General features: G+C 39.9%; 1 protein-coding gene across 3 annotated transcripts in view; it reads right to left on the bottom strand.

Moving 5' to 3' along the window:
- Positions 1 to 26,071, bottom strand: part of RECK (reversion inducing cysteine rich protein with kazal motifs) — a 150,645-nt gene that overhangs the window by 116,577 nt on the left and 7,997 nt on the right. The window contains exons 1-2 of one of the 3 annotated variants that reach the window (XM_075921582.1): positions 15,443 to 15,600; positions 2,966 to 3,024 (exon numbers count right to left, since the gene is read on the bottom strand). In XM_075921582.1, the coding sequence (XP_075777697.1) occupies positions 2,966 to 3,024; positions 15,443 to 15,524 (141 nt within the window). In that variant the 5' untranslated portion in view covers positions 15,525 to 15,600. Of the gene's footprint in view, positions 1 to 2,965; positions 3,025 to 15,442; positions 15,601 to 26,071 lie in introns of those variants that run through there. The other 2 variants (XM_025179693.2, XM_025179697.2) reach the window with 2 other exon arrangements.

Here is a 26,071-nt window from a genome sequence, read left to right as displayed (position 1 = left end):
AACGCAGGTATTGTGAGGACTATTTGGCATTTGGATTCACAAGCAATGGAAATGAAGATGCTCCAGGTGCCCAGTGTGTAGTGTGCAACAAAATATTATCTAATAGTTGTTTAGTACCTGCTAAATTGCGAAGACATTTTGCAACAAATCATCCAGAATACAAAGATAAAGACATTCGTTTTTTTAAGCAAAAGCTTGAAACGCTTGAAAAAAGTAAACTCTTCATGTCAAAAATTGCCAAATCTGATAATGAAAATGCAACAGAGGCATCTTACAAAGTAAGCTATCGTATATCGCTCGCCGAAGAAGCACACACTATTGGGGAATCACTCATAAAACCATGTGCAAAAGATATTGTGATGTGTATGTTGGATCACGAGTCTAGTAAAAAAGTTGAGGCTGTGCCACTATCAAACAATACTGTCACACGTCATATTCACGATCTTGCTGCTGACATCGAGAAGGAGCTTATTTTTCGGCTGCATTTATGTGATGCATATGCATTACAATTAGACGAGTCCACTGACGTTGCAGGTCTTGCAGTTCTGCTTGTATTTGTCCGTTATGATTTTAATAGTTCTATTGAAGAAGACTTACTTTTATGCGAAATTTTGCAAACCAATACAACTGGTGAGAATATATTCAATTGTATCAATAACTTTATGAAAACACATCAAATAAGCTGGGAAAAATGTGTTGATGTGTGCAGTGATGGTGCCAAAGCAATGGTAGGAACAGTGGCTGGCGCTGTAACACGAATAAATAATGTAGCACCAAACTGCACCAGCAGTCACTGCATTCTCCACAGACACACTCTGGTAGTTAAGAATATTTCTCCCTCTCTTAAAAATGTGTTGGACGAAGCAGTACAGATTATTAATTATATAAAAACTCGACCATTACAATCAAGACTGTTCAAAATTATGTGTGAAGATATGGGTAGTCAGCACACAGCCCTGTTTCTACATACAGAAGTCAGGTGGCTACCACGAGGAAAAGTGCTGGTTAGATTATTTGAATTGCGTCATGAGCTCTCTGCAAATCTGATGGATCACAAATTCCAACTGTCTGATCGTTTAACAGACTTTTTGTGGTTATCTAGAGTTGCGTATCTTGCAGACATCTTTACAAAACTAAATGAAGTAAATCTGTCGCTGCAAGGAAAGAATGTAAATATTTTTAATGCAAAAGACAAAATTTTGTCATTGTCATGGAACCTACAGTTTTGGATCTCATCTGTAGGACGAAATGATTTGGATTGTTTACCAACTCTGAATGATTTCCTTGAAGAAAATGGATACAAACTTGATGAAGATATTCGCAGCGACATTGCAGATCACCTCCGCGATTTATACACGAACATCATTAAGTATTTTCCAAACATCAATGACAACAATAAAAAGCCAGTCAGTTTTTCTACACAAGATTATGAAAACCTAATTGAAATCGCTTCAGATGGCCAATTAATACAAAATTTAAAGAAGTTTCTCTGATTACATTTTGGAGTGACTTACGTCAAAGTCAAGAATATTCATCTTTATCAAGACGCGCAATTCATCAGCTGTTACCCTTTGCCAGTACATACTTGTGCGAAACTGGGTTCTCGAACTATGCAGCAATGAAAACGAAATACAGAAATCAACTGAAATGCTGCGCCAGATATGCGAATCCAACTTTCTACTATTAAACCAAATATAAAAAGAATTTGCCAAGAAAAGAAGAAAAACCACTCTTCGCATTGAAAAGTATGAATATAATTAATATTATTTGATAGTTTTATTTTTTGTACATATTTAATATATTTTTGTTGAATATAAATGAATGGTGTTATATTCAGTATGTTGAATTTAAATGAATGGCGATCTCATGACTGTATTTAGCATCTTATTACTACCAATTGTGGTGTACTGGCAGTCTGTGTGTGTTTGGGTGTGTTTTTTTTTTTTTTTTTGCTCGACAAACTTAATCCCTGGCTAGGGGGTTCCTTGAAATTTTTCTGAGTTTGAAAGGGTTCCGTGGTCAAAAAAAAATGGGAAACACTGGTCTATAGTAAACTTCATCCTGTTTACCTCAGGCCATTTCTCCAGTTTGTCGTCCAGATCATTCTGAATTTTCATCCTATCTTCCAAAGCACTTGCAATTCCTCCCATCTTGGTATCATAAACAAACTTAAAGAGTATTATCAATGCCATTATCTAAATCACTGAGGAACATATTGAACAGAATCAGTCTCAGGACTGATCTCTGAGGAACTCTACTGATTATGCCCTTCCAGCATGATTGTGAACCACTGATCACAGAAAGTAGTTAATGATTATCCAACCAGTTATGTACCTGCCTTTTCGTAGCGCCATCCAGGTAGAATTCAATAGTTTGTTAATAAGAAGGCCATGTATTAAATGCCTTACTGAAGTCTAGATATACCACATCTACTTCTTGTCCACTATCCACAAGGCTTGCTACCCTGTCAAAAAAAGCTATCAGGTTGGTTTGACAAGATTTAGCATATTATCTTCCAAATGTTTGCTAATGGGTTCCTTTATTATTTGTTCCATTAGCTCTCCTGGTACAGAAGTTAGTCTATAATTCCCTGGGTTGGCCTTATTTCTCTTTTTATGGATGGATACTGTATGTCCATCTATAAAAAGCCCTTTTTCAGTCTTCTGGAATCTCTCCTGTCATCCATTACTTTTTAAAGATAAAAGCTAATGACTCAGATGTCTCCTTATTTAGTATTCTAAGATGCATTTCATCAGGCCTTATTGACTTAAAGATATCTAACTTTTCCACGTAATTTTTAACATTTTCTTTCCCTATTTTGTCTACATGTACCAGAAACGTTTCCTATAGAACTGAAACACTTATCAATTTCAGATCCACTTTTCAAGTAACTTAAAATCTTGAAGATATGAATTCAGAAGTGAACCAAGTTTCTTGCTACTGCTCAACTTTAAAATAAGCTTACCTGTTCACAAACATCACGGCACATTAAATTATCCTTTGCATGATAACAGCAAGACATACCTACAGGGAAAATGAAAATTTCTTTAGTATCAATAAAATAATTTAAATATGCATAGTGAATGTAACTAACATTTAGTTATTCTTGATAAGTCTGAAGTTCATTCATGTTCTTTAACATTAAAAAACATTAAAAATCAGAAACCAAGTGATGCTATAAACAGGTTGGACCTCCCTGGTCCAACATTGTTGGGACCTAACCGGTCCTGAATGAGAGAATTTGTGAGACGAGGGGAGATCGCCAGCCAGCGACCCCCTAGCCCAAACTGTGAATTTATATCTCCAAAGATAACATACTTGTTAACAGCAAAAATATTCTAATAAATAAATAATTCAGGTAGTCTCCGGCTTACAAACGGGTTATGTTCCGAACTCCTGGTCGTAACTCGATTTGTTCATAAGTCGGAATACATGTTTTTAAATGCAGCCGCACTGTTCATAAGCGCGGATCGCGCGTTCTTAACTCAGGGACCGGCTGTAATGGGCTTAATAGGAAGTTGGTCATAAGTACAAACGGTCGTAAGTCGACACGTTTGTAACTCAGGGACCGGCTGTATATGGAGATGAGAAATGACAGATCTCAAGCCTATTGTCCCTCTGCTAATTTGTGTACACACAGTCAATCCCTTCTCTCTAAAAGTGCAAAGTTTCAAAAAGTTGAACGAATAGAAGATTAAACTTAAACAACAATGTAGGGGAGCCTGGACAATCCCGTCTTGACCAGAATAATAATGTCTGTGGTGTCCGGCCCTGCACTGACCGAACTAACGATGTCTGCATTGACCAAAGCGAGGCTTCTAACAAAGCAAACCAGGCCTTATTCAAAACTAGTGTATGTGGGCCAGGCAGAAGGTTGACCTTTGAAAATCAGGAGTGCGTTAACCAATAGTGCGTTGGTATAGAGAAACTGTGCCAAGAACATTGGGAGTAACCTCGTACTGGTACATAAAAATGCTAATGAGCAAAAATCACTGATCAATTAAGTAGAGTGTAGTTTGATTAGCAGGATATGTACAAAAGAGGGGCATATACAATACATAATTAATTGGTAGATTGTACTATAATGACCAAGTCTCACTATGGCTATAAATGTAGGTGTAGAAAAGGTAATTGGTGGGAGGGATTGGGTAAGGGTCCCCACTACCTTACTCGCAACTAGAAGTTGTGCCTGTTCCTACCAACTGATACATTGTGGACACCTCTGCACGTAGGGAAACAACGAGGCCACGACCTCCCATCTGACAATCATCTGATAATCATCTGACAATTGTAAGGTCTTAGCGGGAAGTGTGGGTGATTTATAGAAATAAGTACATGTATATCTATATCCTTAAAATCAAGGATCTTGGATATTGTCCTAGGTGTAGGTGTTATATTATTGTCTGTGCTAACTATCCTGTGTATTGAAATAGACCTGTGTAACCTTGCATTGCTTTCCTTTACTATTCTGTGCATAATAAAGTTAGCAAGAGTCTATCTGAGGTGTTTTTACTGGCTCTTCTCGTATCCAAAAGGTGAACCACACAACAAACAACAAATGGTCTGGTAGCACTTTACAGACTAACAAAACATGTAGATGCACAGTCCACGAAAGCTCACGATACCATCTACATGTTTTGTTAGTCTATAAAGTGCTACCAGGCCATTTGTTGTTTAAGTTTATCCTGTACAGACTAACTTGGGTACCCCCTGAAGCTTCTGAATAGAAGATTGTTAGGGGTGGAATAGATCAGGACAAGAAGTCAAGAGATAAACTTGAGAAGGGAGGGAAAAGCAGTAGAAATAAAAGTAAAACTGTTTGAGCAGCATATTCCAGAAGTCTTGACGTGTAGCCTTCATTGATTTGAGATCTACCATACCAGTGTCTCACTAGAAGGGAAAACCTATAATGGCAGCAGGCCATAGAAGAGCCCCAGTTTGGGAACATTTTAATGAAGTTCCCCTACCTGTGGGTAAGAGAGGCATGCATGCAAAATGCTAACAGTGGGACAAAGAAATCCAAGGCCTGGTTGCCCAAATGAAACAACATCAAGATATGTTGAAGATTATGAGAGAAACATGACCGAACATGCAGGATGTTGAGGTTAGTAAACTTTTCTATTTCATACATCTTTCATAAGAAACTGCCTGTCTTCCTTTTGGACTATTCTTAAATTTTCATGTTTGACCAAAAATATAGTTGTTACTCTATGGTGCTATCAGTTTTGATTAAAAAAAAATAGGCAGATTTTCCTTTTACAATTTCACCTTTAAAGATGTACTGAGTATCAGTGAATGCAATGTGTAATACTTAATGAGCAGTATGGTAATAATAATTAAATAACTGCACTGACTTTTTTTTGTTTATGAGAATCCATCTTCAACAAACTCTCCTTTCCGCATGTTTGAGAACCCACACTTTATTAACATGGTTCAGTCATTAAGACCAAGATACAATCCACCCAACAGAGCAGATGTCATGGGCAAATTTCTGAATAAAGTGTATGAAAGACAAATTAAGCAGTGTGCAAAGTGAAGAGGATATAATTGCTAACCTGAATCTTAATGAGTGGAGCAATGTCCACAATGATCCTGTTGTATGTTATTGTGTGACAATAGGAGAACGGTATGTCTTACTTACAGAAACAATTGATACATCAGGAAATGCACACTCTGCAGAATACTTACAAGTAGCAGTAAAAGGTATAACAAATTGTGAAAAAAACTCAAATGTCTTACGCATGGTCACAGACAATGATGCAAATGAAACAAGATGAGAAGAAATTTAGGAGAGAGTTAAGAGTACCCCAAGCTAATAACATATAGTCACAGTGCTCATTTGATGCACCTCCTATCCAAAGACTTCAGTATTCCAGAAATAAAGTCTAATGTTGAAACTGCAAAATACTTCCCTAACTACTATGCAGCAGCTGCTCTGAAAAAAAGTGGGAGGAATCAAGCTAACTATTCTACAAGACATGCAATGGAACTCAGTAACGGACTGTTTTCAACACTACATCAAGAACTGACTGAGTCTGATGATAGTTTGTGAACAAAATCGTGGAAAAAAATAGATGGCACTGTCACTCGCTCCAGCCTTCATTTTCCTACATTTAAAAAAAACTACAATCATTGAAATAAAGCATGTATATTTTTCATCTATTTAAAAAAACAAGTTACTCCAGTTAAAGACCTGAGCAACACTGGGTACGTCTGCTAATATATACATACACACAAATGGGTAAGAGTGTGCATGAAAGTGTGTGTCAAAGCAACACAGAGGTTACAAACTGAAGCACTTCAAAAGTGAGGAAATGCTAAAATTAAACTTGCAATTTTAACTGCCACTTTACTGTCCTCTTATTTACGCATAATTTCTACCTTTAAGCAGAGTACAGTTTGGGCAGTGCAATTAATGGAACAGCTATTTAAAAACAGATTGAATCTCTCTAGCCAGTACTCTCTGGTCTGGCAACATCTGTGCTCTGCATGATTTTAGTTAGCCGGCTGTCTATTTATCATGGGTGTGACAAGTTTCCATGGTCCCATAAAGTTTGTTTACAGCCACTAGTCCTTGATAAACAGTGCAAATACTGGTAACGTTGCTAAGGTTGCCAGATGTTTTACCCAAAAATACCGAACACCCCACTTCCCCCCAAAATAAACACTAAAAAAAACTGTTGAGAAAAAAAAGGGGAGACCAAAGTTGCTGAGAAGAAAAATAAAAGGACCCCAACTGCAGTTATTAAGAAAAAAAAAAAAAGTTTTTAATTTAAGAATAAAAAAATCAGCATGGCCCCTTTAAGAAGCTTTTTTGCCTGCGGCCATTTTGTTTCTGTTTTAGCCACAAGACAAGCACCTGCAGAACCAGATAAGCGGGGGCTGAGGATGTGTTCAGGGGGCCAGGAGCAGGGCCCGGTTGCTGAGTGTATCGTAGGGTTGCCAGATGTCCAATATTTTCGCCTCCTGGCAGGGGGGGAAAAAAACAGAAAATACTGGACATTTTAGGTGTCCGGTATTTTCTGAATTTTTTTTTTTACTGGACAGGAGGCGAAAATACCGGACTGTCCGGGTCAATACTGGACTCCTGGCAACCCTAAATGTTGCTATGAAATATTGACCTCCCATGGTTCAGCAAGTTCTCTGGTTTGGTACCGGTCAGATCCCAAGGGTGCCAGACTAGAGAGGTACAACTTGTATTTGTTTTCATTCTCATTGTTCAATGAGTAGAACTCCCATACATACTAATAAATTATAAAGAATGAAACAGCATTCCTTCAGAGCTCTGCCTAATGCCATCACACACACACACACGCACGCACGATCAGAGGTCCCTAAAATGCTGCAATGTCAACAAAATATTAAGTGATATAATTCAATGAATGGAAATTTCCACTCAACTACACATGCATCTGTATGCAGTGCCAACATAATTATGCAAGATTCTATTTGTTTACAAAGAAAAACACAACCCAACATTGCATACCAAATACACATGCATTAAAACGCTTGATCTGGTCTAAATGATTTTTCAATAGACAAAAAAATGCACATGTAATCCACAGATGATATACTAACTAGTCAAATGCATGTTTATATCTGTTCTCACTGAGGCACTATAGATGTTCCATAAAGATAGCTAATTTTTTTTAAATGGCAAAAATGCATCTTCCCCAAGCTTTCCCCATTCTCAAAAAAGTACAGTTCAACAGTTATTGCTAGATTTATTTTTAGTTACATACTGGATTTTTCTGCAACTGAGACAAAAACAGAACATCTCTTTCTCTATATATAACAAAACTTTTACTGTGGGACGACAGAGTGACATCATCACATTACTGTGCATCCTGCCTACCTCCTCCCTCTCCATTCCCTTTCCCCAGTGCTCTGCAAGGCTTCAGAGTGGCCCTCTCCCTCCCTTCCCCAGCGGCCGGTGGGAGAGCACGGGGCCTGTGAGGCAGTGGGAGAGAGGGAGGGTTAGATCGTGGCCAAAAGGACGTGGGGGGCAAGAGAAAGGGCCAAGGAGGGTGTGGCCGGGAGCGGGAGGGAAAAGGGCCTGGGCTGGCGTGGCATGGTGTGGTGGAGGAGAAAGGGCCCGGGCTGGTGCATCCCAGGGAAGAGAAGGGGACCAGGCTGGTGCAGCCAGGAAGAGAGAAAAGGCCCGGGCTGGCATGGGGGAAGGAAGGGGAGAAAAAGGGCCCAGGCTGACACGGTCGGGGGAGAAAGAAGGGGCCTGGGCTGGCAGGGAGGAGAAAGGGCCTGAGCTGGTGCAGCTGGGGGAGGGAGAAGGAGCCTAGGCTTTGTGGCCGGGGGTGGGGAGAAGGGGCCCAGGCTAGCGTGACTGGGGGTGGGGAGAGAAGGGGCCTGGGATAGCGTGGCCGCAGCCCAGCCCTTCCCCATGGCCTGGGGGAGAGCTGGGGTTGTCCTACTCCTGTGAGAAGGGAGTGGGCAAGCATAGCGAGCAAGGGATGCCACCCCCTAGTTTCACATGAAAAATAAAAGTCTGGGAAATTTTAAAAGCTACTGAAGGTTGTTTAGAATGGATATCAATCATAACTTACAAAAGGTTACTATGTGGTCCAGCTATACATGAATGCAGAGATTAGACTTCCTTATGAATTCAAATGGCAGCTGCAGACTCCACATCCTAATCTATGTGTGTTCCAGATTGTTGATAAAAAAAAAAAGTTTCCACAGAAAAAAAGCAAAACAGCAGTACTCATTTATGGATAACCAAACTGGTAGTGTTTCTAATCTGCTATGTTTTAAATATAAAGAACTGAAATTAACACTTATGAATTCTGACAATAGTTAAACTTTGCTTATAGTGAAGTGGAATGAAAGTCCCAATTTTTTCAATACAATTTTCTTTGAACTGTATTATTTCTCACCTATCTCCTTGTGTCAAAGGAAAAAAACCTTTGCTGACATTTTAGTCACTGCAAGGAATGAAGAGCTGTCACATGTGAAGTCCTGTGAATTCTCAAAGAAAGAGGAATTTTTGCAGCATTGAGGGAGACCTGCTAAAAACTAGCTTCATCGTAAACAGGTTGCATGATGTTCTTAGTAAATATGTTATTTAGCTAAGGTATAATTAACAGCAGCTTTCCTTTAAAGAGTCTTTTAGCATTACTATTATAGGGCCGTTTTAAGAGTTTACAAACTATAAAATAAATTAACTTCAGCTTGAAAACTGGCAAAAACAAGAACTTCGCCTTGAAGCAAAATATGTTTGGTTTTTTTTAAAATGTTTTATAGAGAAAAAGATTCAGTTGTTAGGCAACAGGAGCACACACAAAAAAGTTCACTGGCTTTGAATTTTTTAAGATTTTGTAATGGAAAAATCATTGAATAGGTCAAAAACAAAACATACCTAAATTGGCTATAATGACAGGGAGAATCTCTACTGGCTCTTGTATAGATTACCCACTTAAAAAAACCCACAGAAGTGTCCTAGAAATAGTCTATTACAAACACAACCAAGAAGGGATACTGCTACATCTAGAATATTCAAGCATTTACAAACAACTTCATTGAGTCGTAAATATAAACAGAAATCTCACAATAAAGGATACTCCACCACAACTGTGATTTAATGCATATGAGTCACCACCATTTGATTTCATAAAAGGTTTTCATTTGTTCCTGTTGGCATCCAACATATAAATAAAACCGGAAAGTAATTTCATTTTTGTCTTCCCTATAGTTTTAAATTCGGTGTTTATATAACACATGATCTATGATTAGGGCCCCTAGATGCAATAGCAATACAAATAATAAATAATGATCATCAGCAACAGCCAGTCTACCAAGGAAAATACATACTACAGTCACTCCGTCCACAAATGATTTGGTAATTCTATAAGAATACAATCAACAAGTTTGTCTATCATGATCATTATTTATACACCTAATCAATTTGTTCACGGGTCCACTGTCCACCACTAATCAAAGAGATCTGTTGCTGATGCCCACTGTCAACTAGGCTTTCAAAGGGGCCTGTTTTGTTCAATATATTCATCAACGATTTAGATGATGGCACAGAGTATACACTCATTAGGTTTGCAGATGATACCAAACTGGGAGGGACTGAAAGTGCTTTGGAGGATAGGGTCATAATTCAAAATGATCTGGACAAACTAGAGAAATGGTCTGAGGTAAACAGGACGAAGTTTAATAAGGACAAATGCAAAGAACTCCACTTAGGAAGGAACAATCAGTTTCACACATACAGGATGGGAAGCCACTATCTAGGAAGGAGTACTGCAGAAAGAGATCTAGGAGCCATAGGGGACCACAAGCTAAATATGAAACAACAGTGTGACACTATTGCAAAAAAAAAAGCAAACATGATTCTGGGATGCATTAACGGGAGTATTGTGAGCAAGACACGAGAAGTAATTCTTCCACTCCACTCTGTATTGATTAGGCCTCAGTTGAAGTACTGTGTCCAGTTCTGGGCACCACATTCCAAGAAAGATGTGGAGAAATTGGAGAAGGTCCAGAGAAGAGCAACAAAAATTATTAAAAGTCTAAAAATCATGAGCTACAGAGGGAAGACTGAAAGAATTGGGCCTCTTTAGTTTAGAAAAGAGAAGATTGAGAGGGGACATGATAGTTTCAGGTATCTAAAAGGGTGTCACAAGGAGGAGGGAGAAAAATCGTTCTCCTTGGCCTCTGACAATAGAAGAAGAAGTAATAGGTTTAAATTGCATCAAGGGAGGTTTAGGTTGGACATTAGGAAAAACTTCCTAACTGTCAGGATGGTTGAACACTGGATTAAATTGCCAAGAGAGGTTATGGAATCTCAATCACTAGAGATATTTAAGAGCAGGTTGGATAAAAATCTATCAGGGATGATCTAGCTGGTACTTGGTCCTGCCATGATGGTAGGGGACTGAACTTGATTTCTCAAGGTCCCTTCCAGTTCTAGCATTCTATGATTCTATTATGTCCAATCTTTCTTTAATTCTTTAGATCTTAACGCAATTTCGTGATTACATCATTTATTGTCCCATTCTCCAACTCCCTCAATATGGATTAATAAAGATTGCACCATATATACAGCTAGTCAGGTTATGAAAATCATTCTTCCATGTTAGATTTATACCAACTAAAACCAGGGTTCTCAAACTTTTTAAAAATTGTAGCCCACATCAAAATAGAGAATTTATCTTATGGTTCAACTCATATCAACTCCTAATCCCAAAATGTTAGTGAAACTACAGCAGTTATTAGGAAAGAACTGAATATCTTTTTGGCTTTCAATACAATTTTGCAAGTAAAAACAAAGATAAGAATTAGCACCCTGAAGATGGTCTGCTGCACTGTGGACTAAATGAAATGTTTTAAATATTGGAGTGTTCAGATTCACAGAGAGCTGCAACAATCCCACTTGGAGATCTTTAAGGCCAGAACTATAGTGATCAAGCCTGAATCTCGCTTGTGAGAGAGACCTGGAAACTGGCAGGGAGTTTGTTTGCAAATGGTTCCTTGCTTGATTAGGTCAGTTTCCAAGATCAATTGGTCTAGAATTGGACAATTCCAAAAACCAAATCTATGGCATACATTAGAGCTATATGCCACTTTCTCTCTTGATTCACATTCAAGAACTTTGTTTTCTCAATGGTGGACTGGATATTGCTAGCCTCAGTAAAGGTAGACCTGCCTAATACAGGGTTACTTACATTTTCCTCTCTAGCAACTGGTATGGCTACTGTCAAAGGTAGAATTTCTGGATTAGATGACCCACTGATATGAATTAGTATTGCAGTTTTGCTTTTCCTAATTGCCTTTGAAATTCTTGCATATTTTCCTCCCTAATGGAAAAATGTTCATACTTCATACACATGTAGCTTTTGTGATAATGTATAACTAGGACACTGCATACATTCCACATGGAGTTCCTGGGATCTTCCAGGAGCCAATTTTATATCAATTCATATACATTTTTCATTTCAAGATAACTAGGCTCTTTTTGGATTGGTTATTGCCTTAACTCACCTATTAGCATTCTCCTGATTACTACCAGGTAAACATTAAAAAAAAAAAAGTCTCTCTCCCATCTCTCAATTCACCAGCCAGCATCTTAAATCCAAGTCAGCATAAACTCCATTTGTCTGGACACACTGTTTGTCTTATTCTGCAGCTAAATGCCCTCAGTTGGACACACATATATTTACACTGTTAAATTTATCTGTTAACATATATGGACTCCCAAAAAACAACGGTGGACCAAAAAACTCATCTTTTGGTAGCGCATGTTGTTATCAAATTAACTGTTCCCCCAAATTAGTGTTGGAGCCAAACTATGCATTTTTCCATAACAGCTTGAAAATTCCACCCAAACAGGAAGCTTAGAGAGTCATTTTCTACAGAAAGTAATTTATTTAATTTTCCTAAGATTTTAAAGATAGCTCCCAATATAAGCCAAACAAAAGTCAATGGAATGTTGTCTTCTTGAGTCTACAAATTGGGCTCCCAATCCTGTTGTTCTTCATGATTATCCCAAGACGCTTTAAATTAACAAGAATCTGTTTGTTTCACTCATGCCTTTCAGAATTCTGTAAGTAATGTGAAATTGATCAGAAAACCCAAAATTTCACATTTCCGTTTTCCCAAGTAGAACTAAAGATAAGTATTCACAAAGATGATGACCTCAAAAAATCTGGGGGCAATACAAAGATGTAGCCCACTAGACCAAGTCTCAGATTCTCCAGTACCACCTCCTGCTGCCCTCTTGTTATACAAAATATTTGTTATTTTACTGAAACCTTCACAGCTATGTTATAATTGCTTCAAAATATGACCCAAATGGAATAGATGCAGTGACACTTGTCTGTTTGCAGAACTGAAAGGAAAGATCTGAGGTATCATGTGCATCATTCAGCTACACAGGTGCTAATTCAGATGCTAATGCTAACAGAGTTAACTCTTTCATGGCTCAAAGTACACAAGAGATCGTATTTTCAAGATATGAAGCACCTGATGTGCCAGTTCATTTAGCATCATCTCTATATATGTGTTCGCTTGGTATATACCATGACAGAAGTGCAGCTGGTATATATAATAATTTTATGAACATTGTATGGTGATCAGTGAATGAGGGAAGTTATTCTATATTAACTTATAAATTAAATCTTCCTGTGTGAATGTACTCATCTAATTTAGGTAAGGCTGTGGGGAAGAAAAGCGAAGCAACACAATGGCTTCCAAGATAAGACCCTCTTAAGTACACAAAGGTAAGACAATGGGCAACTGTTAGATTGTAAGTTTCCACCAACAAACAGCAAGCCTTGTTCTGCCAAGGCTGTAAAAACAAACAGATCACCAAACTAAAATATGATTTTGTCATTGTTGTAACAGAATGTCGAGGTTTGATCTTAATTTAACAAGGGAGACTAAGAACCTGTCCCCCAGACTTAAGTAGTAAGCCACTATTATACTTTTGACACTTTGCAAATGTAAAATATACAAATAGATAAGAAGATGCTTCATTTTATTGCCTTCATGTATACTAATTTTTAATAACTGCTAGAGAAAAATCTTTTTATCCCTTTTTCTACATGTCAGAAGACTATTTTTATTTCTATCTAAAATTATGAAGTCAGATAATTTGGCAATTTGAAATAAATTGTCTATTAGCTTCTTTCAAGTCTTTGTTCTCTTAATTAAGACAATAAGGCTATGATTATACTACAGCCACTAAAGCAGCAGAGCTTCACCTACCCTGAGGGTTAGATTGATCTAATCTCCAGTGTAGATGCAGTTAGATGCTGATAGAAAAGCTCTTTCATTGCCTTAATTACCACCTGGGAGAGGTGGATTAATTTACTAATTCAACAGAAAAAATAACCTGTCAACGAGAGAAGCTTCTACAGGACAATCTACGGATTGGCAGAAAATATGCAAATGAGGGATTCATTTGCATGAGTTGCAGTCTCATTTGTATATTTTCTGCCGATCCATTTTTGTGCCAAAACAAGCAGTATGGACGTTTTCTTTTTGCGCAAAACCCCCTTTTTCCGCAAGATCCTTATGCCCCAAAAATGAGATTTACCGATCTTATGGGAAAAGGTTTTTTTTTGCGCAAAACAAAAATGTCCACACTGCTTGTTTCTGTGCAAAAACCCCTAGCAAAAAACGGATTGGCAGAAAATATGTAAATGAGATCACAACTCATGCAAATGAGCCCCTCATTAGCATATTTTTTGCCAAGAAAAGTCATAGTGTAGATGTAGTCCAATTGTGGGGCTCTGCTGCATCTTCTCACCTATTTGTATATTTTGCATTTGCAAAAAGTGTCAATGTAGAATAGTAGCTCACTACTAAGGCATGGAAAGGTCCTTAGGTTGTTACTCTCCCTTCCATTTCAAAGTTCTGCTGAGGCCTGGCTAACCACAGTGCAAGACCATGCTAGAGGGAAAAATGGGGAAAAAATATGAACATCTCTGAGCCTGATTTACCTGAGAATGGGCTAAAAACAACAGTGTAGATATTCAGGGTGGGACTCGAGTCCTGGCTAAGAGTTGAGGGGTCTCTCTCAGAACTTACACTCTAACAACTCCAGAGTGGTTTCTAGACCTATAACATGCACCCTACGGCCATGTCTACACTAGATCGACACTCCACAGGTCGATCTTCTGACATTCGATTTAGCGTTTAGTAACAGACCCGTAAATCGAATGCTGAGGGCAATTCTGGCTGGCATCTGTTACTCCTCACAAAAGGAGGAGTAAGGGAAGCCAACTGGAGTGTTTGCTCCTGTCTGCCTCCCACTATGGGGACAGTGCGGAAACAGGATTGAAGATATGTTGACTCCAGCTACGGAATTAATGCAGCTGGAATTGCCTGTTTTAATTCAACCTTCTGCTAAAATGCAGACCAGGCCTGAGAGCCTAAGTCCCTTATCCGGCCTCTGAGACTTACTACCACGAGGGTTTTATTGCAGTGTAGACTGTCCCCGAAATCCCCAAACTCAAGCTGGGCTTCCCCTCATTCTCTGGGATCTCCGTCCCCTAATAAACTTTTTCTAACCCAAAATAAGGCCCCTCCCAGCCCCGCTGTCTCCTGACACACCTCCTGCCTTCCGTGTGCTGGCACGGGCGGCAGCGAGCGGGCAGGGCACGGACCCAGCTGTGTCGCGCCAGGAGAACGTGTCAGCGGCAGACACGCCAGCTCGCCAAGACACACACGCCGGGCCGGCCGGGGGCGGCGGGGACGCCGGACAGGCGGCGGGGGTGTCAGGGGCGAGGCTAGGCCCGGGATGCCGCAGCTCCGAGCGTCCCCGCAACGATCCGCCCCCTCCCCGTCCAACGCGCGGGCGGCGGAGACTCAAGACTCGCCCCGCAGGGACCCGGCTCCGCCCGGCCGGCCCCTGCGCCATGTTGTTGAAAGGAGCCGGCGGGGACCCGCGGAGCCGCCCCCCCGGGCCGCTACTCACCCGCCGCCCCCGGGAGCAGCAGCGCCGCGGCCGCCAGCGAGAGAAAGACCCAGCCTGGCCGCGGAGGGGCCGTTAGCTCCATGGCGCTGCCCGCTCGCGCCCGGGCTCAGCCTCGCGACCCCCCAGCCTCAGACACAGAGACCCGAGCTCCCCCCCTCCCCGCCATTGGCTGCAGCAGCCCCGCAAGTCCCGCCTCCTCCCCTTTAAAGAAAGAACTAACGCGCCGACCCAGCCCAGGGTAGAGGCGCTTATCCCTGGCTGGGGGCTCCTGGCCAGCAATAGCCGCTCAATGGGCGCTCCCACCCCTCGTGTCACCTTAATCTCTCCCATTTAACAACCACAAGTCCAACATAACCAGCGTGCAAAAGAAACTGGTGCTGGGTTGAGGGTGCTGCTGCACTCCGTGGCTTGAAGTGGTTCCCGTCCTTCACAGTTTGGTTCACTGACTCAATATCTCGGAGAAGAAATAATAGTTGAAAGTTGTTAGACTGAAACTGACTCCCCTCTCTTGGGACAGATCGGTGGGGCAAGTAGGGTTGCAGTATTTCCAAATTTTACAGGCAGCATTAAGGAAAGTTAAATAATCTGGGGCACATTTACATTGTAGGGCTAAAGCCGAAATAAGCTGTGCCGCTTGTGTTATGTCAATTGCTTAGCTCAAGTAAAAAAATAGCCTATTTTGGCTTTTAGCTCTGTCTACAAAAGAGCACTCTTCCTCCAATTTCCCTTACTCCTTATAAAATGAGAGGTACAGGAGTTGAAGTAAGAAGTCCTCCAACTTGACATTATTTCAACATTATATTGAAATAGTCTGCATCTACACTACAAGCAATTATGTTATTTTGGAATAATGTCAGTTATTCCTAAATAACACTGCTGTGTAGACATACTCCTACAGTTACACAGTCTGCAGCTACACTACAAGCAATTATGTTATTTTGGAATAATGTCAGTTATTCCTAAATAACACTGCTGTGTAGACATACCCCTACAGTTACACAGTATAACTACCTGGCTTGAAGTGTTCTCCCCATCATATACAGGATTTACAGTTTTGCTCTAGGGCTCATCCCCACGCTACAAATTGTTTCAATATTATGATCTATGGTATTGTAACTTCATGTTTTAACAGCTTATACAAACTTTAACTTTTTGAATTTCAGTGGTAATTGTCATTAACTGTGCACTCTACAATGTCCCACAGCTATGAAAGTGAAAAATTGATAAAATATTATAAAATGTTTAAAAATAAACATCAATACTATCTGTTGAAATTGTTTAAAAATAAAAATTGAATTCTGCCAAGTCTACCATAGGGGCTTTTCATTTGCATTTTAACAGGGCCTCCAGTACTGCTAAGTTTCCTGTTTTAAAGTCTCAAAAGGGTAGCTGTATTAGTCTGTAACTTTAATATCAAGTAGCCCTGGGCACCTTAGAAACTAACATACATGCAGGGCTGGATTGGAGGGGCGGGGGGAACGAACCAAGCAGTTGCCCAGGGCACCAAGCTATTGGGGGTGCCTGCAGGTGGCCGGGGGCTGCACAGCGTCCCTTACAGCTGCAATCGGGCACCATGCGCCCGATTGCAGCTGTAAGGTGTGCAGCGCGCTGGCAGGCGGAGCCATGCATGCATCGCGTGCCCGATGCCCAGAGTGCAGGAATGGCTCGAGCTGACCCTGCAAGCATGCATATACATATAGTATCATGAGATTTCATAGGCAAAACCTACTTCTTCAGGTGAGTTGGAAACTGGACTGGAAATAATAGGAACCCAATAATTTATAACAGAAAAGTGTTAGTCTCTAAGGGTAGGTCCACAGGGCAGCGTTATTTCGGCATAGCCAACGTTATTTCGAAAAAACAAAGTGTGCATCTACACAGCAAGCCATTGAAATAATGTCAAGATGGAGGATTTATTACTCCAACTCCTGTAACCCTCATTTCACGAGGAGCAAGAGAAGTCGAAGGAAGAGTGTTCTTCTTTCAACTTCCAGTTGTGTAGACAGCACCAAAAGCCAAATTAAACTACTTCAACTTCAACTATGCAATTGACATACCTGAAGTTGAATATCTTAATTCAACTTTTGCCCTGCTGTGTAGATGTGCCCCCCACCCCCAGTGCCAGAGGATTACTTACTGTTTTTCCTGTTCTAGTTTGCTTATGGGTTCCTTTGGGTAATGTTGATTGCTAATTTGGCTCTTGAACCACAGAGGTCTGAGTATCACGACTTCACTCTTCTCTTTTCCATTGATGCCCAAGTAGCTTCACTAATCCATTCTTGCCTTTTAGTTGTTATTAATACTGATTTTGCACTTCCTTGATCGTACTCTTTGATGTTTTCTCACTGAGTATCATTGAGTATGTGAGGAGTAGGATACTGGTAATAAATATTCAGCTTCCTTTGCAGAGACATACTATCTTCTGTCTGCTTTCTTGGAGATTTCAGAGACAGAAGTTCACATTTGCCAGTTGGTTTGATGGGTTTCAGCAGCCCAGCCCTGAATTTGGCATGGCTAATCTCCCCTGAGCTGTAGAGTGGAGAATATTCAGATGTTTATGTTGATCCTCCTGTATTATCTCAAAAGGGTTATCCAGAGTATCCATTAGCCATTTAATCCTGGAAGATTTTAAATTCATACAAAGGCCAGTGAAGATAGGTTGACCACTTCATTGGAGAAGAAAATACTGGAGCTGGCATTTGATAGTCCTGCTTAGGAGAATGCTTTTGTTATTCTTTTTCTTCATCTTTATCTTGCAGCATGTATGTATGCAACTGAATCAACTGAGGGGGCTGAATTTGCCTTTTCAGAGAAGTTGACCTGGTTCTGGAAACTGTTGAAACACTGTCTTTCTGGCAAGGATGATTATTTCAAGGAGTCCAGCATGGTCAGGCCATGGAGTGCACATAGAGGATATCAAAAGGAGACTCCTTACAATAACCTGAGGTTTTCCTAGCTGATTGATCTCTGGATTCTTTCCTAAATCCCACTGAGTTACTATAGGGAGGGTGTGGGCAGCTGGAGATAAGGAGTAGAAGATGAGATGATTCCTTACTATGTTCAGGGGAGGAAGAAGAGAAGAAATATACTTCCTCCAAAGGATGGACAAGACCTGTCAAGAGTACCCTGCCAGGCAGGTTGGGATAGGGAACATTTCCCTTTACAGATGTAGAAGTTCTACAATAAACATTTTGTAATGACCTCCCTTAGCCTTTCTAGTAATGGTGACTGTGGTGGTAAGCCCACTGATCATAGAATAGTAGGAATGGAAGGGACCTTGAGAGGTAGTCAAGTCCAGTCCCCTGCCCTCATGGCAGGACGCAGTACTGTCTAGACCATCCCTGATAGACATTTATCTAACCTACTCTTAAATATCTCCAGAGATAGAGATTCTACAGCCTCCGTGGGCAATTTATTCCAGTGTTTAACCACCCTGACAGTTAGGAAGTTTTTCCTAATGTCCAGCCTAAACCTCCCTCGCAGCAGTTTAAGCCCATTGCTTCTTGTTCTATCCTCAGAGGCCAAGATGAACAAGTTTTCTCCCTCTTCCTTGTGACACTCTTTTAGATACCTGAAGATGGCTATCGTGTCCCCTCTCAATCTTCTCTTTTTCAAACTAAACAAGCCCAATTCTTTCAGTCTTCCTTCATAGGTCATGGTCTCTAGACCTTTAATCATTCTTGTTGCTCTTATCTGGACCTTCTGGATAGTGAGAAACGATTACCATCTGATATTGGCGAAGAAAACAGTAATCAGTGAAGTGCTGACTACCAGAGGGTATAGTCAGTTTGGAGGCACTGGGCACCCGATGCCAAGGAGCCAATACCAAAGGTGTCATGGTCCTTGGATTTAGAAGAAACCATCAATGCTGATTTACATTTCAATCCCATGCCAATCAAAATAATGAATGTTTGCCTGCTACAAAGCAAGAATGCAAAGAAAGGTGAGAAGAAGATTTCAACTGCACAGAGTAAAGGGCTATAATACACTGCAACCATTTCAAGTGTTATGTAACTACATTAGATTTATAATCTTATTATATGTAAGAATAAGTAATTTCACATTCTGTATGTAATATTCTGGCTAAAGCAAATTATGGCAAACTTACCCTGGGGAGGTAGCAGTTTTGCAAAGCATTGATTTCTGCAACAGCAATCCACTACTTGTTTTATAGATCGTGCAGTCTTGCATGGCATTTCTCCATGTTTCAGAATAACAAACCATCCTTTCTGGAAGTCATAGACCTCGCCATTCAGGATCACTGAAGCAAATCATTGCTTACAAAAAGCAACAATTTTGAAGACCACACAAATTCTCTCATAAATATATATAGTTTTAATGGCTTTAACTAGAAAATGAAAATGTAGATTACTAATACCACTAAAACTTTCTGTAGGTATCACCAAAAGACACTGGACACAAAACATTAATTTACAAATACGTTTTATCCCATATTTTATCAAAAGTCAGTGCTATCACAAACTCAAAAGTCACAAGTCTTATAAAGGTACACAAACAGATAAATTCTGTTTCCCTAATATGATTCTTTCTTACCCTCCCTTCACATACATGCCTGACCTTGAGACTTCTCTATAAGCATTTTAGTAGCTGTCTTCTGCACAGCTTCATTGTCCTAGCAGCAGCACTGGAGTAAGTCAACCAAAAAATACTGTGGAAAGGTAAACTTAAATTTTTCAACCTCTAATTCTGATTTATCCTAACATGGAACCATGGCTCTGGACACAAGTCATAACTCAAAATGTATTTCTGTCCAGCCCAGAAGAATGGATGTGGCGTCCCCTCCCTCCCCCCATTGTTTTAATAAAAGGATATTTAAAAACAAACCCTTAGAGTTCCTCCCTGCTGGCGCATTTCTGAAACTATACCTTCCGCAGATGAATGCAAAGCATTCAAAGCACAGCAAAACCAAAACATTAACAATTATTATAATTTAAGCTGCAGAAACAAAAATCATTTTGTTGACATCAGACTTTTTATGGCCATTTTTTACATTCTTTGTCCTGACTTGAGGGAAGACAAAACCAAATCTATATAAGCCTGAGAAGAGTACAGGCAGTCCCCGGGTTACATGGATCCAACTTACATCGGATCCCTACTTACAAACAGGGTGAGGCAACCCCTCACTAGCTGCTTCCCCCCAGCAGACCAGGGAGATGCGAAGCTAGCGCCCCCCCTCCCCAGCAGACCAGGGCGATGCGGAGCTAGCGCCCCCCCTCCCCAGCAGACCAGGGCGATGCGGAGCGGCTTTTCTCAGCAGACACCTCAGCTTTAGAATAAAGGACTGAGGGAAGTGAGGTGTGGGAGAATAAAACTGAGCTCTGGAGAAATATTTGGCTAGAGTTTCCCCTACAATATGTACCAGTTCCGACTTACATACAAATTCAACTTAAGAACAAACCTACAGTCCCTATCTTGTACGTAACCCGGGGACTGCCTGTATATCCAAAGTAGTGGATCCAAAAAGCCTCAAAATGACAGGTAAGAAAAGTTAATTCTGACTTTTTGCTGTAATGGATCCATTCCTTTGAATGGAAATAATACCTTTATAATTCCTGCGTGTATGTACACAAACAAAAAGAAACAAAATTAGCCTGCCTAAAATGTAACAGATGCTATGCTAATCAACTGACTTTAAACTAAAAAAATACTACTTTCCAGAATATATAGACATAGATTCATATACACATGCAATTGTTATCCTAAAATGTAATAAAGACAAAGATCTGTTGCCCCAAAATTGTGTCCAATGAGGTTAGTAGCTGAAACTAATATTTATAATATATACGGATGATCAAGTTTCAGTAATAGCAACTAGATCAAATTTATGCTCATAGATGAGCAATGCCAATTTCTCTTTTTGTTACCTAGGCTCCATGCATTGTTTTCCGAGCACAAAAAGAATATTTAGTAGACTTTTTTTTTTTTTTTTTAAAGTTTAATGCCCTTCTCTTGTGGTTTACATGAAACACTCCTATTTATGCACTCCAAAACAGTATTTGCCCTTTTCACAGTTGTATCTCATTGTTGATTCATATTTAATTTGTGACCCACTATGACCCCAGATCTTTTTCAGCAATATTACTAGTTAGTCCCTATTTTGTAGTTGTGCACTTGATTTTTCATTCCTAAGTGAAATAGTTTGCATTTTTCTTTATTGAATTTCATCTTGTTGAATTCAAACCAATTCTCTAAGTTCATTTTGAATTCTAATCTTGATCTCCAAAGTATTTGCAATGCCTCTCAGGTTGGTGTCATCTACTAATTTCATAAGCATTGCCCTCCAGTCCATATTCCAAGACAATGAAAATATTGAATATTACTGCCATGGCTGTCAGACCTCATTAGTTTGACAATAAGATATTGACAACCATGCTTTTAATACAGTTTTCAACCAGTTATAAACCCACTTTACAGTAACTTCATTTTGACAATGGATCTACTGACACAAATGGAGATTCTAGATGGAGATTCCAGACTCCTTCTGGATGGAGATTCTACACCATTTGATATAGCTGCTCCATTCTTAGCAGTTGGCCATGTTACTAATTCAAGGAAAGGAAAACAGTGTGGACAGGTTGGAGGTTTGGTCTACTCAAAGTATACTAGCACCACAATTTACAGAGGGGTAAGATCAGCATAACTCCATTGCTCAAGGTATTGAAAATCTATACCCCTGAGTGACAGTTATACCAATGTAAGTTTGTAGTGTAGATCAAGGCATAGCTTAACATCAGCAAAGCTATCACATGTTGAGGCTGAGAAGGATAAAACAATAATTTTCAATTTTGAAATCCGCAGATCATCACAGCCCGCTTTTCAGATGAAATAGGGTAATATATTTATTTTAATGTGAGGTAGTGTAGTTCACTACCAAAAATACAATAACCAATTTTTGATAGCTCAACCTCTACATGTCAGTGATCTATACATATTCTTGGTGGAAAAAACTATAGGATACTCTCTGGGAAGTAGTCTTCTGCCTTCTCTCTGCTAGTTTCCTTTACCCCTTCTTTCTGCTCTGAAAGATGCATCCTCCTGTTTTCTATAACTATGTCCTGACCTTTGGCCCTTCTCCAAACCTCTCTACTCACCATGGATTCCTCTACCTTTCTGCTATATAATTCCATTTAATTTGACTCTTCCTTCCCTTCGCCCATTTTCTTTAGTTTCTTTTCTATTGGCTTCTTTTTCTTTTTCACGTAAAGAACCCTCTCTTGAATTCCCTGTTTCTTTTCTATTATAATTTTATCCTAATCACTCTGGTAACTTTTCATTTTCATGTGATTTATTGCCCAACAGTAGAAGTATACTAAGAGAAATACAATAAGCTAAAGTTTTTTTTAAAAATTTAACAGTGTGATTTTTGTTTCAGCCAATCTTCTAACTGGCCACAGCCAAATCCACATTTTACTATTTCTTTTTCTGAAGATTTTGTATTATGGAGCTGAAGAATACAGAAAAATGAAGATTACATGCCAATATATATTCAGATCACCAAGAAAAGGGTTTTTAAAATAAAAATAGTAATTTCCTAAAACTTATTAAAATCTGGTTTAGGTCAGTAAGTCATCTGTTGATAGGAATTCACAGAACTATTTTCCCTTGTTTTGTTTGTTCGTTTGATTTCTTTTCGGAGAAGTATTCTTGCAGACTAACTTTACTATCTTCAAACTGTATTCAAACAAGAGTTTATGCCCTTAGAATGCACAAAACTCCTCTGTGGGCTTGATCCTGCACTATCCAAGTTAATGAAAGTGTTTCCATTGACTTAAAAGTGAACAGGAACAAACCCTGTGAGCGCTTATAAAATGACATGGCAACATCAGTAGCTGTACAACATGGATGCCCATTTAACTTGGCACAGCTTTACAATAGGAGGATATCAGATGTGCTCCACAGCATACACTAGCTTCCAATTAATACACATCTTGAACACCCCCCTTTTCTCTGCCTACTATATTCCACATCTGAGGACTCCTTATATTTGTATGATCCCACTTTTGTGGGGAGTTTGCCTGGCTTTTACACTACTCTGGTGAAATGGGCTGCAGAAAGATCTTAGACCTCACTTCCACTTCTTTTACCTAGAGGCCTGCCTGACCACAAATACTCTCTTCCACTCTCCTGGGTGGCAGAGACGTTGAAAACCTGACAAGGCTGGACCAATGATTCCTAGGGTCTTGACACCCAATCTTGTTAGAGGATTTCTAATGTTATAATGCTGATTTGTTCATAATGTTTATAGTACCATTGTTGTGTACAGAATTTAGGTAAGGTGCACACTTAAAATGCCAATTGTCATCAGTGACTGGAAAACAAAATGGAGTTTGTGGACAGTTGAACTTTGGACTTCATCATCATGCTTTGGTTCCTGTGGCAAACGCCTGGGGTCGAGCCAACCAGCGAGGGAACACTTGCTGTTCCTTCCCAAAGGCTAACTGCAGCCTAAGGGTCGAAGTCGCAAGCACCACTTGTGTGAATTTTGTAACGTACACCTACCCTTATTTGTACCGGGAATATTTCTATCTTCTTTCTCTTCCGCTTTTGGGGTGTAGGTTGGGATTGTTGGTTGTTGTTTTGGATTTGTTTCGTGCAAATGTCATCCTAAATTTCTACAATACATGTTGTTTAACTTTAATCTGGACTCTGAGTTTTCTTGTGAGGAAAAATCACCAAAGACAGATACGTGTCAGGGGATCGCCCTTCTGGTAACCAGAGCACTTAACATCCTAGATCAGATCCTTATCCTAAATTCTAAATTAATTCAAAAGATTCTACTTGTTACTGAGACTCTGAGGTAACACTTGTCATGATCACTTAGGGCAGGGGCTAAACTGTCCTCATTTCAGGATGGTCTCTCTGCTTTGGACACTTCCTTGAGCACTACATATAATTCAAAGCAAGTACAATTTATTAACCAGCAAGTAATTTAAAAATAGAATAGGTTAAAAAGTTATTCTGCTTTATCATAGAATACCAGGACTGGAAGGGACCTCGAGAGGTCATCGAGTCCCATCCTCTGCCCTCATGGCAGGACCAAATACTGTCTAGACCATCCCTGATAGACATTTATCTAATTTACTCTTAAATATCTCCAGAGATGGGGATTCCACAACCTCCCTGGGCAATTTATTCCAGTGTTTGACTACTCTGACAGTTAAGAACTTTTTCCTAATGTCCAACCTAAACCTCCCTTGCTGCAGTTTAAGCCCATTGCTTCTTGTTCTATCCTCAGAGGCCAAGATGAACAAGTTTTCTCCCTCCTCCTTATGACACCCTTTTAGATACCTGAAAACTGCTATCATGTCCCCCCTCAATCTTCTCTTTTCTAAACTAAACCACCCCAATTCTTTCAGCCTTTCTTCATAGGTCATGTTCTCTAGACCTTTAATCATTCTTGTTGCTCTTCTCTGGACCCTCTCCAACTTCTTCACATCTTTCTTGAAATGCAGTGCCCAGAACTGGACACAATACTCCAACTGAGGCCTAACCAGCACAGAGTAGAGCGGAAGAATAACTTCTCGTGTCTTGCTCACAACATACCTGTTAATGCATCCCAGAATCATGTATGCTTTTTTTGCAACAGCGTCGCACTGCTGACTCATATTCAGTTTGTGGTCCACTATAACCCCTAGATCCCTTTCTGCAGTACTCCTTACTAGACAGTCGCTTCCCATTCTGTATGTGTGAAACTGATTGTTCCTTCCTAAGTGGAGCATTTTGCATTTGTCTTTATTAAACTTCATCCTATTTACCTCAGACCATTTCGCCAATTTGCCCAGATCATTTTGAATTATGACCCTATCCTCCAGAGCAGTCGCAACCCCTTCCAGCTTGGTATCATCTGCAAACTTAATAAGCCTACTTTCTATGCCAATATCTAAATCGTTGATGAAGATATTGTCCAGAGCCGGTCCCAAAACAGACCCCTGCAGAACCCCACTTGTTATACCTTTCCAGCAGGATTGTGAACCATTAATAACTACTACGGTTATCCAGAAAATTATGCACCCACTTTGTAGTAGCCCCTTCTAAGTTGTATTTGCCTAGTTCATTGATAAGAATATCATATGAGACCATATCAAACGCCTTACTAAAGTCTAGGTAGACCACATCCAGCGCTTCTCCCTTATCCACAAGACTTGTTATCCTATTAAAGAAAGCTATGAGATTGGTTTGACATGATTTGTTCTGTACAAATCGATGCTGGCTGTTTGCTATCACCTTGCTACCTTCCAAGTGTTTACAGATGATTTCCTTAATTACTTGCTCCATTATCTTCCCTGGCACAGAAGTTAAACTAACTGGTCTGTAGTTTCCTGGGTTGTTCTTATTTCCCTTTTTTTTAAATGGGCACTATATTTGCCCTTTTCCAGTCTTTTGGAATCTCTCCTGTCTCCCATGATTTTCCAAAGGTGATAGCTAGAGGCTCAGATACCTCCTCTATTAGCTCCTTGAGTATTCTAGGATGCATTTCATCAGGCCCTGGTGACTTGCAGACATCTAACTTTTCTAGATGATTTTTAACTTGTTCTTTTTTTATTTTATCTTCTAAACCTACCCCCTTCCCACTAGCATTCACTATGTTAGGCATTCTTTCAGACTTCT

Source organism: Pelodiscus sinensis, chromosome 2, assembly GCF_049634645.1.
Source record: "Pelodiscus sinensis isolate JC-2024 chromosome 2, ASM4963464v1, whole genome shotgun sequence".
Classification (NCBI taxonomy): domain Eukaryota; kingdom Metazoa; phylum Chordata; order Testudines; family Trionychidae; genus Pelodiscus; species Pelodiscus sinensis.
Note: the sequence above shows the minus strand (reverse complement) of the source record. Positions and strands in the feature narration are given on the sequence as shown.